The sequence below is a fragment of the Alosa sapidissima genome, chromosome 5 (genome assembly GCF_018492685.1).
Source record: "Alosa sapidissima isolate fAloSap1 chromosome 5, fAloSap1.pri, whole genome shotgun sequence".
Taxonomy (NCBI): Eukaryota; Metazoa; Chordata; class Actinopteri; order Clupeiformes; family Clupeidae; genus Alosa; species Alosa sapidissima.
Window position 1 is genome coordinate 30,170,022 of NC_055961.1, and position 16,577 is coordinate 30,186,598.

A 16,577-nucleotide genomic window follows, 5' to 3' on the forward strand; every position below is an offset into this window, starting at 1 on the left:
TATATATATATATATATATATATATATATATATATATATATATATATATATATATATATATATATATATATATATACTGTAATACGATGCTGTAGTAAAATAAACATCTGACAGACTGATATCAATAGGCTTTTAGGCTGTAGCTTAGTAGATGCTGATTTCACGTGGAAGTCAGCAATATGTTTCAAACCATTTCTTATGTGAATATAAGTCTGATTAATAAAAAATAATAATGCAAATATTCATTTGTTATTATTTATTCTCTCCCAGTCACCACCAAATGAGCAAGTGGACAGATGAATGTAGTGCAGTAGCACATGCAACAAGTATGCCAGGCCACCAGACTGGAATGTGGTTCTTCGCACTTTTCTTTCTTTTGCCATGGATTTCCAACACACATCTGTTAATGTATATGTAGTTCTGTGTTGTATTGACTTGTGCAGGAACTAGATCTAATTAAGGCAGCAAATCTCAAAAGAGGAACAACAAAGGAATACGCATAGACACTTTTCTGGCTGACCTGTCACAGCAGCACAGACACTGATAGCAGTCAGTGTGTAACATATTGATGTGGAACGTGGTCAGTCGGTACCAAAGTATCTCTGGCCAAAGTGTGTTGGAGCCACTGTGTGAACTTCCGTTGTCAGTATGGTGATGTCAGGAAACTCCTGAATGATTGATTTTGCACCTGTAGACACAGACACACATGCTTAAAAACATTCCATCTCTTAGAAACCAGGCGGTAGACTAGCACTATCTACAGGCACCAACCAAACTGGCCTGAGCACTTTGCACACGCTCCACAATTCTCTCCCAGGGCTTTGACCCTGAAGTAACAGAAGAAGTGTAGTCGTCTATCTTTGGATAACACCATGACCACAAGGGTGCATAGCATGCATCTCACATAGCACATAGCATGCATCTCATTTGTTAAACAAGTAAAGTGTGCAGCATGTACAAAATATAGAGCTGTGAAGTTGTCTACTCATTCACCACTCGACATGATACCAATTTGCCACAAGCTAAATTGTTTGTCAATTGTTTTGGTCTATGATGTGATAAGCCAACCGTTAAAAGCCCAATACTACCAAGCTGTACGGAGGCATATCAGAGTGGAGTCAGACATACTTCAATAAATCTATTCCCCTACCGTGCTTGTACACTGCTCATGTCCAATTAAATGGCCTAGTCGAACTATAACCGTAACTCGGCTTAACTGTGCATGTAAACATACTGAGGTATGTTTCCCAAAACCATAGTTGCTAACCTGTTAGCAATGTAGTTTGTTTGCAAAGGGAAATTGCATTGCAACCAACAAAGTTGCTAACTTAGTTAGCAACTATGGTTTTGGGAAACGCGCCCCTGACTGTTAACATGTGCCGAACATGCCTCATTGGTAGGATAAGGCATATTTATTTACTGTCTGGTGCTTCTGTCTCACAGCAGTCTTGATCCTGCTCCTAGGAACCCCAATCACCTCAAACAAGCTTTTTCAATCAAGAGAGACACCTAAAACATGCAGTGCTATCCCGGGGAACCACTGGACAGGGTCAGGACAGGACGTACCATGTGGTGTAGAAAAAAGGCTGAGGAGAATGATGTGTTTGGCTTGCAGTCTGTGCTCTCGCAGAACTCGGACCGCTTCGATTACAGTGTTTCCTGTGCCTGAAAATGCACCCATGAATACACATATGCGCCACACACACACACAGACACAGAGCTGTAAAATGCTGATTGCACATCTCATGGGCACACACATAGGATACAGACTAATTGACTGATATATTCAAGACAGGAGATCTGATTGGCATACGTACTGAGGATAGGGTACATGAGCAAAACCTTGCGGCGACTGATGTCAGGGGGGAATTTGGAGTAGTAAACTTTGGCTTTCTGGGTCTCCTCGTCGCTCTGGATGAGGATCTTCCCAATGCGGATGGACCGGCAGCAATCCCTCAGACCCTGTTCCATGGCCTCCCCTGCAGAAAAGAGCCCGTACTGCATCACCTGCTCATCCATCATCAGTTCCCATCCACAAAGACCACCCACGAGTGTCCTTACCACTCCTCATGATGCTGACTCCACAGTTACCCTTCTCAAACTTGACGCCATCATATTTGTGCCCTGGAAACCAACAGATGTGGGACATTCATATATATGTGAGGGCGTGTACATTGATAAAGAGCACACTAAAGTGAGGCATGTAGACTACACATTCTTCTCCTGTACTGCCGACTAGTGTTAGAACTCTCCACATGTGCTTAAAACTCACCTGTTGGAGTGGTGACGGTGCACTCACTGTATGGAAGCTGATTGAGTCCTTCTTCAACCACTAACCTGATCTAAAGGCAGATGTTCCATTAAATCACAAAGGTAGGCCTATCATCTCCATACACAATCATTTGAGTACCATTCTACCATTTATTTATAGTGCGTTCATGTGGCTGGGAAGTGGGAAGGTCCCCACATACTCCATACTTCCGAACTGAGAGCGTTCACTTGGCAACAACAAACGGGCTACGTTGCTATTGTTCATAAGCTAGCTAGCCAGAAGGCTAACATCTAGTTCCTCAAAGGTACTCTGGGAAGTACTGTTCAATATCACAATCGCCTGTGCTTATGAGTATAACATAAACAAACAATGAAGTGACTTATTTGGGCATTTGGTCAGTCCATTTTTTATCTTTCACTATGACGTCAAAACATTCTCCTGGGAACTCACAAAGCTCCCACTTCAAAGCCCGAAATTCCCACTATAGAATTCTCCCACTTCCCAGGTGCATGAACGCACCATTACCACTGTAAACTACCACATTCTTAAAAGACCTAATTGAATTTCTTTTATAAATTCCACTTTCAACACGTCAGTTACTACATCTGAAGCACTAAAAAATGTTGTATTTCACTTACCAGTCTATCTGCACAAAACACGAAATCACCTCTACTGGTCGACCTGAGAGGGAGAAAGTAAGAGAGGAAGAGGTAACCAGTGTTGGGCCTATGGAACACCTCCAGCTGTCATCCTTCATATTCTTTCACACAAACATGCATTTGTGGGCGTTTTTGGGCGGTAACCAGGTATGCCATGCTGGAGGTGCAAACAAACTGCATCGCCATTGATAAACACTCATGTAAGTGTAAGGAGCTGGCTCAAGGGTTATTGAAAGTATTTTGTCAAGTAAAGTCAAGTCAAGTCAGATTTATTTTTAAAGCGCATTTAACATGCACACAGTGCAATCCAAAGCGCTCCACAAACAAGACACATAAGACAAAAGATGCCTGGGGGGTATTCCAGAAAGCAGGTTTACTGGCTTAACTGGGTATGTTTAAATATAGCTGTACAGCTCAGCCGGGTATGCATGTTGTCACTAAGTTTGGTTAAGAATGCTGATGGCATTTGGGATAAAATATTTTTTAATAGGCTACACACGCTCTCCGACTGGGAGTTTTTGTAGTGTTGGAGACGCAGAGCCTATCGGCAAGCTGTCGGTCGGTGCGTAAAGTTTGGCTTGCGCTAAAGCAGTTCCTGCGCAACTTCATTCGTTTTCCTGGACACAAACCCACGAGGATCATTAAAGTGTAGCTTCACCAACTGACAGGTCAGCATCACTTATTAAATTTTCCAAATGTGCACCGAAATGTGTCCAATAGGCTACCCATGCCTTCCGACATTCACCCTTCCGATGATGGAGCGCAAAAGTTTAACTTGGCCCACAGCTGCAGGACCCGCGTTAAAATAGAAAATTACATTTGGGATTCTCAAAGAATTCTATGGCCCACTCAATCTGTGACAACTAGCACTAGGCTAAGCATCATTCAAAGCAGTCAATACAATACGTGATGTCCAGTGAATTATTTAATTGTTCTTTTGACATTAAATAGGCTATCTTAAACATACGCATTTACACGGTCAGTTAGGCTATTCTCTGCCAAGCAAGGTCTCGGACGCAGGCGCTTAAGTATTGCTCTTTTTTTGTTATTACAGTTCTCTCCTCCTCGTAAGCCTCGACTACTCCGCCTGTAAAAAATACGGTGCTCAATTCCTTTCGCCGGTTTCACTCATGATTTCAACTCTCAATAGATGATGCCTTTATAAGTTCGCCGTGAACGCGCACAACTCTAGGTTATCTAACACAGGGTTGATTGAACTAACTGGTAACCGGTGTTTTGGAACCGACAGCTCGGGTTTAGTCGCCACAGGTTCAGACAACCCAGAGGTTAAGTTTTATCTCAGTGTTTGTTAAACCTCCTTTCTGGAATACCCCTCAGATGGAGCGGCGTAGTCGCCAGCGTACCCATGACACCAAGACAAGACAAATACATTTAAAAAATAACAAATACAAAAAATGCCGGGCGGAGCGGCGTAGTCGCCAGCGTACCCGTGACACCAAGACACACAAGAAAGACAACAAAACAAATAAACAAATAAAAAAAAGAAAATATATTTTAAAAGGGGAAAAAGTGATGTTAAAATTAGTCCAATTTCCAAACCAGCTAAAAATGTCCAAGGGCAATGATGTGAAAACACGTGAAAACTGCGCACAGAGACGTGTCTTCACAACCGATGCAATGCCAACAAAGTTCTTTAGCAACTGACCAACCCGGTGAATTCACTGGCAGTCTGGAGATAACGTTAACGTTAGAAGGTAGCAGGCTCGGACTGGTAATCTGTACAACCGGGCATGTGGGCCGGTGACCTCCGGGAATTTTTTTTTTTAGTTATTTAGCCTATTTGCGGCCTGTCATGTAGACCTAGGCTTAGCCTATAAATACTGTTGCATCCATTTGGATGGGGGGGGGGGACAGGTCAATCATTTTGGCCTCTTCATGACAGGTTCAGTGTGTGTTACGATCGCCCACCCCTGCCCCACCCCTCAAGTGGATTTGTCCAAGCAGCCGCTTGGTTTGTGGGGAAATATAGCCTACGAGTCCATGCATGGTAGCCTAGGCTATATAAGTGCCCTCCGCTGACTAGGCCTGTCAAACTCGATTCCTTTTAAGGATCCGGGTTATTCTGAGTCACTCACTAAACTGATCCGGGTTGAACGAGTCACTTGAGTCAGTATTGCTAAATCGCAAAGATATTCAGTCCTACGTTCAAGCAATGCAGTGGGGTGCTTCATTTCGTTAAGTGCCTTCTCATGTTGGATGTGGATCCTCCATGATTTGAAACCAGGTGTTTGCAGTACTTGCATTTAGCCTTTAGAGTTTTGCTCTCCTGGTCAAAGTGCATCCACACATTGTTCATCTTTTTGGTGCTCATGTTCAGAAACTTTGATCTTATTGACAGAGAGGGTAGCCTATATTATAATAATTATTTGTTGTTGTTTTGTTAACAATAGAAAAGTTTGCCTAGGTCTAATGCTACTCTGCTACAATGTTTATTACCACTACTATATACTAATAGTAGGCTACTAGGAATCTATTCTAATAAGTATTATAGGCTGCTAATACTAGGCAACTAATATTATTATTAATCATAGTTATACTGTTAGGTACCCTAATATAATATAATATAATATAATATAATATAATATAATATAATATAATATAAAATAGCCTAATATAATAGCATCACTCCCACTCACGGGAAAGAAAGCAGTTTGAGCCAGACTGTTTATTTATTGTCTTAACCTAGCCTAAGCAATTGACTTTCAATGTAGACATAGAAACAGGAACGTAGAAATGCCCTGCAGTGAATAAATTATTAATATTGTTATTATTACTACTACTACTATTGTCATAAGGCCTATTATTATTATCACCTTGACACGAGTCTATACTCGCTCGTCTACAGATCCACTCATGACAATGTAGCCGGCTGATTAGACTGACTCGCACCGACTCGTACTCATAACAACATAACGTAACTGGTCCGCCCGGCTGATCCAAATGACCCAGTAGCCTACTCAAGCAACTCCATACAGAGCTTGCAATGTTTCGGACTGTCTTTGCGACCTAATTGCATGTTATAGTAGGCTATGCGTGCAGAACATATGTTATTTTAAAAGTGAAAGCATGGCTTTTGTTGTGGATTTGGTTTTCACCTTGACGAGGAGTTACTCGCTGCTCTAAAGATCCACTCATGACAACGTATCCGGCTGATTTGGCTGACTCTCACTCATAACAACATAACTGGCCTGCCCGGCTGATTCAACTGACCCGGTACGGGTAGATACTCAAGCAGCTCCATGAGCGTGCAGTTCGGACTGTCTGCACGACCTAATTGCATTTTAATATGCTACATCTATACACCAAATCTAATTATGTCTAGGCTACATGCAGAACATATGTTATTTCAGAAGTGAAATAATGGCTTTTGTTGTGGAATTGCTTTTCACCGCGAGGAGGAGCTACTCGCTCTCGCAGATCCACTCATGACAACGTAGCCGGCTGATTCGACTGACTCGTACTCAACGTAGCCTAACCGGCCGGCTGATCCGACTAACCCGGATTGCTACTCAGCCGCTCCAATCTGAGCAGGCACGTGCAGAGAAGGGGGGCTACAGGGGCTCTAGCACCTGCCCTTTTGCCCCTTTGATGTCTAAGTGCCCTTTTGACAAGACCCGTTTTTTACTTTTTAAAATGTGTAATACTTCCGCTAGTTGCAACGTGAATATTCGCTAAAATGTCTCATTAATAGTTTGTGAAATTGGAAATTTACAAAAATAAAAATTAATCCGTGACGTCATACATTCAGTGAACTCTCAGAAGGTGCACGCAGGCACAGTGCTGCAGGAGACGTTTGGGAGCACGGTAAGGTCACTTGGCAGTTAGCCTATCTGAACATGCTCAAACCCGTTTTAACCATGTCATCGTCCATCCATTTCAATAACCTGGCAGCTTCGAAAATCTAAGGCTGAACGTTCATAACATATTCTGTTTAGGTTACTATGTTATAGTAGCTTAGGTTAGTAGACCTAGTTCATAAAACAGAGTAGGCAAACCTTTTCTAAATCGTTATAAGCCGACGACATAGGCTACTGTTGTTTAACCCAACTCCACACGTCGTTCTCTGTTTACAGTAGGCTACATTACGCGTCATTTCACTCAGTGGCCACACGCACAGAATCTGCAAGACACCAGCTTGCTAATGGTGGTAGTTCACTGTGATAAACATTAAAATTATAGCCTGACAAGCCAGACTAGGCAATAACATATTTGCTGCCGCTAGGGTGCGTCTAGATTTCTAGGCTATTAAAATTAGCTTTGAATTTAATCAATACGTTTTATTTTGAAATAATTTGCATGTAGCCTATGTATTCTCTCTTGGGTTGTAATCAAAATTAAGTTTTAAATAAAGTTAACACGTTTTCTGAAAATTTTGTTCCATGTGCCCTTTTTTTAAATTTGAGCCCCTGCCCCTTCAAAGGTCTCTGCACGCCCCTGAATCTGAGTCCCATGGTCTGCGAGTCTGCAATGTTTCCGGCTCTGCGGGAAGTTCAGTTATCTCGGACTGCCTGCTCACTCAGTCGCTTGAGTTGATTTGTGGAGTTGTGGTTGTCTACGAAATTGTTACATTTTTGGCAGCTACGATGGCTAGGGCTAGGAGGCTAGCTAATATTGCAAGAGGTTTGTGTGTGGCGCTGTTTATCGTTTTAGATTGAATTGTAGTAGGACTCAACTGATCCGAGTTAATGATACTAGAGACTCGCGACTCATGGGTTAATTTAAAGACACGGGTGAAAGATCCGAGTGAGTCACGACTCAAACACCTTTACCGCTGACTGGTGTTCACATCATCGCAGTTTAACCGTAAACAGCAATCAGAGGTGTCCAATTTTATTCCATAAATATATTGTTTTTATAGACGTAAGTTGCACGCGCTACGAAGAGCTTCCATTTACTGCACCATGTAGGCTACTGTAGTGCGGTTTGTCTGTCAACATAAAAAAAACTCCGGGTACCTACAATTTTCGCACAACTTGGTGGAAAAGTGTAGCACAGGTTAAAGAAAACCTATTCATGTTTGGACTCAAAAGGAACTTCAAAGTATTTCCCATATAGTAGCCTTTTAGCTCACAACGACAGTGAAAGTGCAACTTGGAAAGTGGAAGTCTCTCCACCGAGTGTTACATTAGATGCACAATCAATCGCGAGTCGATGCACTTAAAAAGTATCAACTGGTAGGTTAGTAACGAAGGTAGCCTAATTTTGCAAAATGTGATGACGGCACACAAACTTGTGCAAACACGTTTAGTATACACTTGTGTTGATAGCCTAGAGTTGTGTGAATCGCTGACTATAACCAATGTAGAAGATTTGCACCAAATAGGCCTAAAGGCTGTGGTTGTGTTTCTACAACATGTTGGCACAAATCGTAATTTCTGTCAACTGTGACGATCTCCATGCATGTTCAGTAGCCTATATTTTTCCTTTAGTCAAGCAGTGACATGTGGTTTAATCAGCGTTGGGCAAGTTACTTCAAAATCGTAATATATTATGTATTACTTATTACTGTCATTTCAAAGTAATTCATTACATTATAATATTACTGTCTCTGAATTGTAAGGCATTACACTACTGTATTACTTTTAAGTTACTTTTACCAAAATATCTAGAAATATGGATTTGGACTTCTAAATGAAGTTTATTATGCTCAATGCAGCTCATTGCACTTCTAATGGAGGGTGATGTGGTACAACTTAATGAGCTAGGCTTAAGGCTACAGTAGAATGCAATAGGTGCAGTGATGGCTCATGATGCAATACAAGGAACAATCATAGCCAGAATTTTGTTTAAAGAAGACAAAAGGTCAAAGTCTGGTCAATTGTGACAGAAATGCTCTAACTTTAGGCTTAGGCCTACTCATTAAAATCAGCAGAGAGCCCACTACCTGTATATGGTAACCCAAAACTTAAAGACATGTCAAGATAGGCTACACAGTGCAGCTACTGGCCATTTTGGTGCCCTAACTGGTGAAATACAGTATTAACCTAAGTATGTCATCATATGGCCAACTAAAGATGTAATCTGCCTGTTCCCAGGGATGGGTAGTATTTCTGAAACATTCACGACACAAACGTAAACAACAATGGAGGGAGAGATGCACATTTTATCTATACAGTGATTATTAGAGTTTCAGCTAAACATGACAACATTAAGGTACATTGTACAATCTGTGCTGGCGACAAAGTGCTGTCTAGCTAGACATTCCAAGTCTCCCGACGTTTTGGAGTCTCCCACATATTGATAGTGGCTTTCTGATGCCCGCAAATTACATAAAATCTCCCGGAACCTAGAGCGAACAAGAGCACGCAAGCCAGACCGGACTTCCAATCGCGTGTGCATCTGAGTTTAACGCGCACACAACGGAGAGGGAGAGAGAGAGGACTGGTGCGTGTGTCCCTGAAGCGCATCCAAGAGAGAGAGCATCCTGGTCTGTTTTGCTAAATCAACCAATCAGTTTTCAGTGTAGGTGGGCTTATATCTCTTTTCTCCCAAACTTAATTAATCAGTTCAGTCAGTGTATCTAGGAACAGGAGCGTCATGGCGAAGTCAGTGCCCCTCAAAAAGGAACATTTAAGACCCATTTCACATCGGACTACACAAAAGTGTACCCAATTCTCATAAGAGTAAAACATAATGATAGTCTTGCAATGCACTGTTTGTAACAGTGACTTTAGCATTGCTCACGGCGGGTTAAATGATTGCAAAAGACTTGTTGAGGTGAGTTTAACAAGTCTAATTTCATTTGCATATTACTCAGGCCTATACTACAGTAGATGGCTAGTTGCCAAGGCTACATGAAAAGGCCAAACTACTACTACAAACTACTATCACCATTTCTATCAATAGGCCTTCCTTATTTGGTGTACTGACTAGACATTACTGAACAAACATCTGAATTTCAGTATCTAAGTAGGTTAGGTTGGGATGTCTGCTATAATATACATTGTTGACATTACTGTTAAAATGCACTTCCAGTATAGTGAGTATTGGCAAAACCGGTTATCATTTTCATGTTGAGGCGGTGGGGGTGTTGTCGGCAGCTGCTGAAAGTAACTAATAAAGTAACTTGTAATCTAACTTAGTTACTTTTAAAATCAAGTAATCAGTAAAGTAACTAAGTTACTTTTTAAAGGAGTAATGAGTAATCAGTTTACTTTTTCAAGGTAACTGTGGCAACACTGTTTATAATATTGCTATAATACCTTTGTTAGTAACACTCGATAATACTGTTGCTTGCATCAAATCGTGCATTCGCATTTAGTGCGCATTTATAGGCTTAACATGAGTTCTAAGCGTCTTTGTATGCTCATATCTGACTTCACTATGAATGCATTTATTTATGTTGTAAGACATGTAAAATAAATGAATGACACCGGCACTACGCACAAATTAATGTAAACTTACACCGCACTTCCCTAATAACTTAAGTTCTCTCGCATCACTGACAGTAGCTAGAATGCATAAAAAACCACAGGGAAAAACAGTGTTCAGTCCACCAAGTCATAAGCTATCGGCGCTGAGCAGCACCAGTTGGGATATTTATCCTACGGAGTGAAATCGTAGGTAATGTCATGTATGAAAACTAGTATTGTTAGGCAATACTATAAGTGTCAAGTCCAGGGCAGCTGAGGTGTGGCGATGACATCATCGATACGCAAGTAGGATGTGCGGTTTACAAAAGGGCTACGGTTTCAGATTTTTCCACTCTGGGACCTGAGGGGTATTTCACAAAACCTAGATAAGGGATTAAGCTGGGATTTTTAGGTTATCCTGGATGAATTTAGCCTTGACTTGGTTTCACAAAAGAGATGGCACATAAATTACCATGGGGATTTATTCTCTGCACCTAGCCTGGTCCCGACCAGGCTAACAGCCAAGCTAAGTTAATTCTAATGGTAATTATGTCGTCTTATTGATTCAGCTAGCTGTCATTCACATCAGACCTCCGTGCTAATTTTTAAGGAGCTTTATTCCATTTATAAACTATTTGCTAAATGTATTTGCACGCAAAACAAAACAGATAGTCTGCCTACTACCATATGGTTATTATTTTAGTAGCCTTATAATTAACATAGGCCTAGGTACTCATTGTTTGCTTATTTTATTGATAGACGTTTGATGAATAGCCTACTGTAGTTGATTGGAAGTGGAGGGGAAAGTTTTCGAAGGTATTTTCAACTATAATATTAAGGTAGGCTATATCATACTATGTGCATATTTGCAGTGGCAAGCGCTTTCATAATGACGTTGTGTGCCGAGACAAGGAAGCACTCACACTGGGTGCATACATAAATTTGCATTCAGTTGGTCTACCACGCCTACTCCTGCTGTTTTACAGGAATAGCCATGATTCCCCATTCCAAAAAGGACAACTTTACTTCATTGTTAGTCTATATCAAAAAGCGGTTGTTCACTTTGTGTGAATGACGCAATTTTCGCGTCTTTTTTATTCCAACCGCGGGCACTTTGGAGCAGAAACGAGAATGTGCACACATTCTGATTTACTTACACCTGGCTTGACATAGTCGCTCCTACTCATCCTGGATTGGCATTAAACGAGTTGAGCTAGGATGACCAGACAACATTATGTCAAACCTCGTTTTATCACTTATCTTGGATGTCTTAATTTTGCCTTTGTGAAATACCCCTCAGGTTTAAAAAAAGTGCGGTTTCGGTCAGTGCGTTTAGGCTACCCAAAAAGCGTCTCCGTGTGGACGGGCCCTTGGCGTTTTTGTCACTTGAAAGCTGCATATCTTTCTTTCACAAGCGTCTTACACTATATTTTAAGCAAATACAGTTGTTTATTTAGGATTAGTGAGTGTATGTTTTAACCTTTGTTGTGGCATCCGTGTTTGTCACACATTCCGACGGCAAAGCACATGAACACTTGCTGTGGGAAAAACAAAGTAGCCACAGGGCCGGTCCTTGTCATTCCGAAGTGCCATGAATGCACCATTACTCCAGTCTATATCATACCTGTCAACACTCCCGTTTTTCCCGGGTTTCTCCCGTATTTCAAGGTCATCTCCCAGCACCCTCCCGTTTTGTTATTTCTCCCGGAAAACTCCCGTAATTTGCATGGCCATCAAACTTCATTTTAAAATCATTGATGCATTGAGGTTGCCAGATTGTGTATGAAATACAGCCTACACATACACGATCACTTAGTTTCAATTTCAACCGTTTTGTCATGGGCTAAAACCTGGCAACTCAAAACCCATAAGGAAGCGGGTGCCAACTGCGCAGTCGTAAGCAAGCGAGTTAGATGAATGGCCTACTCCAGAGCTGTTGTGAAATTGTTGGGAATTTAATTGATTAACACATCACATAAACTGTTATTGAGTGAACTTATACACTGAACTTGTTCCCTCGGAACCAAATCTGATAGCAAGCAGCTTTGGAGTTTTGGAAGTAGGCTGCAGGCAGGCAGCTGGTGGATACTGGCATGCGTAAGGTAATGGTAAGGTAAAAGCAACGACCGAAATTAAGTTAAAACACGTGTATGAAACGTATTAAATATGCAAACACAGATCCGGTACAAACACTGACCCCCCCCCCCGAAAAAAAATCTCCCGTCTTTGGAAAGCTAAATGTCAGACATCCCAAGTCTCCCGGAAGTTCCGGGAGTCTCCCGCATATTGATAGCGGCTCCCTGACGCCCGCAAATTAGATAAAATCTCCCGGAATCTAAAGTGAGCGATCAAGAGCGCGCACACGAGGGGAGAGAGAGAGAGGGGTGGTGTGCGTGTGTGTCTGAGCGCATCCAAGACAGAGAGCATCCTGATTGGCCTGTTTCGCTAAATCAACCAATCAGTTTTCAGTGTAGGAGGGGTTTTATGTCTTTTCTCCCGAACTTAATTAATCAGCTCAGTAGAAACAGGAGCGTCATGGTAGAGTCAGTGCCTCAAAAAAAGGAAAATGTAAGACCCATTTCAAAGTGTAGGCTACCCTTGTCTCATAGGAGTAAAACATAATGATGGACCTAGTCTTGCACGCTGCACTGTTTGTAAACAGTGACTTTAGCATTGCCCATAGCGGGTTAAATGATTGCAAAAGACATGTTGAGGTGAGTTTAACAAGTGTCAATTCATGTGCATATTATTCAGGCCTATAGCCTACTACTAGATGGCTAGTTGCCAAGGCTACATGAAAAGACCAAACTACCAAAATCTACATATTTTATTTTCACAATTTCTATCTATAGGCCTTCCTTATTTGTTGTACTGTTTTTTTTTTTGGGTTAATCACTCCTATGATGTATTACTATTGCCTATCCAAAGCAAAGCGCCTATTTCGAAGTTAACTGATGGTCAAATCAACCCAAAATCCGATGTTTGCACCACCAGGTGGTCTGTGGCGTAACTGTGAAAGAATTACCGGTATACTGGTCTCTTCACACAACAAAACAGAAGCGGACCTAGTTTACACGATTACCCAAAGACATTTCGTTATCATTAGCTAGTCTTTAGAAACAATTAATTGGCGTTGATGCTATTTTGAGCATCTTGAATCTAATCTTGATCAGATAAATTTCTATTGATAGGCCTACACTAGCCCTAAAAAAACAGTAACAGTTAGGCAATTCATCAGCTGCATACGTTCCAAGGCCAATAGGTTAGAAGGAAATGCATGGTATGGTTGAGGGCTTGGTTGAACCTACTTATCTCGTATGATGGTCTGTAGTTCTCGTATTTGGTCATTCAGTGGAAGGAGCTTCAACTGTGGTCCGATCAGACACTGCGCTTCGCTACTTAATGTCAAGGTGTCGTTATGTTGTCCGTTATCTCCGTCGGTGAACGCTTCCGATTGGAAGACGCTACTGCTGAACTGTACTTGTTTAGCCGCGTGCTCTTGACTGTCATTTGCGTTATTGTTCATCTGCTGGTTATGGCAAAGCATTGTGTTTTCGTTGAAATATGTTTCCATAGAACAAAAAAACACGACGAAGCTAGGAATCTGCTACTAGGCTACCAACAACTGTAAATGTAATTCACGACGCAAACGTACATTCCCCTTGCCATCCCTGAAAATGTTCCGATCTTGAGTTTATTTAATCCGCATGACGTTGAAGTTACAAGAACAGTAAGCTAGCACAGGACGTTGAGTCATTTCTGAGTCTGATGTCTGATTGGTCAGAAGAATGGTCCATCTAAAGGTGGGTGACGGCAACAACAGACAACAAGGGTAAAAAGTTTGAACCTTCGCCGACTAGTGGATATATCTTAGATCTGCAGGTAGTCGAGAACCGACAGGTGCATGATTCCATCTTTATTTCTCGAACAGTCGGGGCCGGACTGGGACAAAAAAATCGGCACTGGCATTTGGCCCAAGCGGCCCTCCAATCAGTCAGCCACCCACTAATACACAATCCTGACAGTAGCCTACACATAAATATGCGTATCTTTTGAACTAGCCTAAGTGCAGTGGAGCACTGAAAGTGGACAAGTAGGCCTACTCACTAGCTATCTGACTCACTGGTGATCAGAGGTGGCCAGGGAGCACATAATCTCCTGTAGCATACAAATACAAACTGTGAAAAGGGCTCTGCTAGAATTCAAAGTCTAGGCCTCATTTCAAATTATTCAAATTGTTGCCTGTTGCTGTAAATACACCACTCTAAGTCAAATGTAAAATTCTATGACTTTTACCTGACGAAAAACTCTTAATTTCCATGACCTACTGTATAATGAATGGTACATTGAAAATACCGGTACTTCACCGACCAAAGCTTTCAGATCAGCCACATAGTGTTCTAGAATCGATTACTTGTTTTAGAGCTGTCAAGAATAAATGGCCATTTAAAAAACAAGGTAGGGCACAACCACTCAAGCAGCCAGTAACGATAAAAGATAATGATTATCCTGATAAACACCAATGCTGCCTGGAAATATATTTGTATTAATGTATTTTTAATTAGATTTGTGAAGTGTCAAAAATAGACTTGATTAAAATTCAATGATATTTCAGAAATGCCATGACCCGTGGGAACCCTGTAAATATGTCCCCCCCTATAAAACCTTCATTGCTGGTAAATTGTAGTACAGTATAGCTAGATGAACTCATTTCACTTTGATGTCTTTTAGTAGGCTATCTATGTAGCCTAGGCTAGCTTAGTTTAGGGGCGAACTGGCAATCTGGCATACTGGGCGTTTTCCCGGTGCCAAAATACATTAAGTATTTCCAGGCAGCATTATCAAGATCATTAGCTTTTATTGTTAGGCTACTGGCTGCTTGAGTGGTTGTGATTAGCCCTAAGTTGTTTTTTCAATGCCCATTTAGTCATTTCCAGCTCTGCTTGATCTCAACCCATCCTTTTTGTCCTTTTTGAACACAGTTCAAACATCCAGTTTTGTTTCATGGTCCAGGCTGGACCAGGCTGTTTTTGTTGCAGTTTTTGGAGCCTGGGCTGTCCACAGGGACTGCATTTTTTTTTTAATATAGTGTATTCAGGGGACAGGCAGCTAGTGTATCATGAGGAAATGTTTGCTGTATGTGACAAAAAATGTTCTAGCTCAGAAACTGCGTACAAGACTTAAAGAACCTTTAAATTTTATATTCTATCGGCCTAAAGGTGCGTCAGCCCACCGGCAAAAAAAAACAGATGGCCAGTCCGACCCTGCGAGTGTAACACAGGTCGTAATTCGTCCGCCGCTCGCAGCCCTCGAGCCCGCCATCTCAACACTCACCGGCATGGGAGTCGAACGCTCTAACCACTGAGCTAAAAGCCCAGGCTTCCAACTCAGCGGTTAGAAGCGTTCTTAAGGTTAGGGCTGTGAGGATTTACACGGGCAACTAGCACGCTAGCTCAGTTCGCCTCCGTTACACTAGCAGTGTATTGAGGTGGGATTGGGGATTCATTGGTTTTCATTATAGAAAATAAATAAAAATGTAGACTACTGCTCGGCATGTTACTGGTAGTGGTAGGCTTCTTTATCATCAGTATTCCCATTTTTTGGCTTATAGATTAGATTATTTAAACAAGAAATAATATTTCTGCTTTCCTATTTAGTCAGGTTATAGCAACTACCATGACAACACTTAAGACTCATGGGTAGCAAAACTTAGGGATCAATAAAGTATCTATCTATCTATCTATCTATCTATCTATCTAGACTACCTACACTACCTATACTTCAGTTCACTAGAAATCACTTTTCCAAAAGAGCTTTCCACCAAGAAAGCACCGACTGGCAGATTTGTGAACAATAGGTTACCCAAAATCTTCAGATCACCAGAACGAAGGTCAATATGCAAAACCATTGACTTCAAAATTAACATTCACTTCTACAACCAGCTGTCAGTGGATGCAAGACCACTGACTTCAGAATGAAGTGACAAAATTTGCTGCCAGCCTGGGGAGTGTCCTGAAGGTAACTTTCTAAATTGAATATCTTCATTCTACACTTTCATTTTGCCTCACTTCTTGTTGAGGACCCTCAGGAAATGGCCTGCTTTACTTGAGGGCAGAGACAGCTATAAATACAGCCCTGGAGCAGAGAGCATTCACCTTCACTGTTAAAATAATAGCCTGGAAGCTTGTATGGTGCATTTTTTAAACAAATACTGAAGGGGACTTGTCCATAGTACTGAAAACAATGCGCTCAATTCTTGTAATGTTTGTCTTC

The 16,577-nt window shown here is 41.5% G+C and overlaps 1 protein-coding gene across 1 annotated transcript; it reads right to left on the minus strand.

The window, feature by feature from the left end:
• Positions 1-241: 241 nt before the first annotated feature.
• Positions 242-14,051, minus strand: LOC121710065 (uracil phosphoribosyltransferase homolog). Its single transcript, XM_042093940.1, has 7 exons — positions 13,613-14,051; positions 2,911-2,953; positions 2,273-2,342; positions 2,062-2,124; positions 1,818-1,979; positions 1,567-1,665; positions 242-688 (listed from the first exon to the last, which is right to left on the minus strand). Exons 1-7 carry the CDS (start codon positions 13,876-13,878, stop codon positions 582-584), a joined length of 810 nt encoding a protein of 269 aa, XP_041949874.1. The 5' UTR covers positions 13,879-14,051; the 3' UTR covers positions 242-581.
• Positions 14,052-16,577: the final 2,526 nt, after the last annotated feature.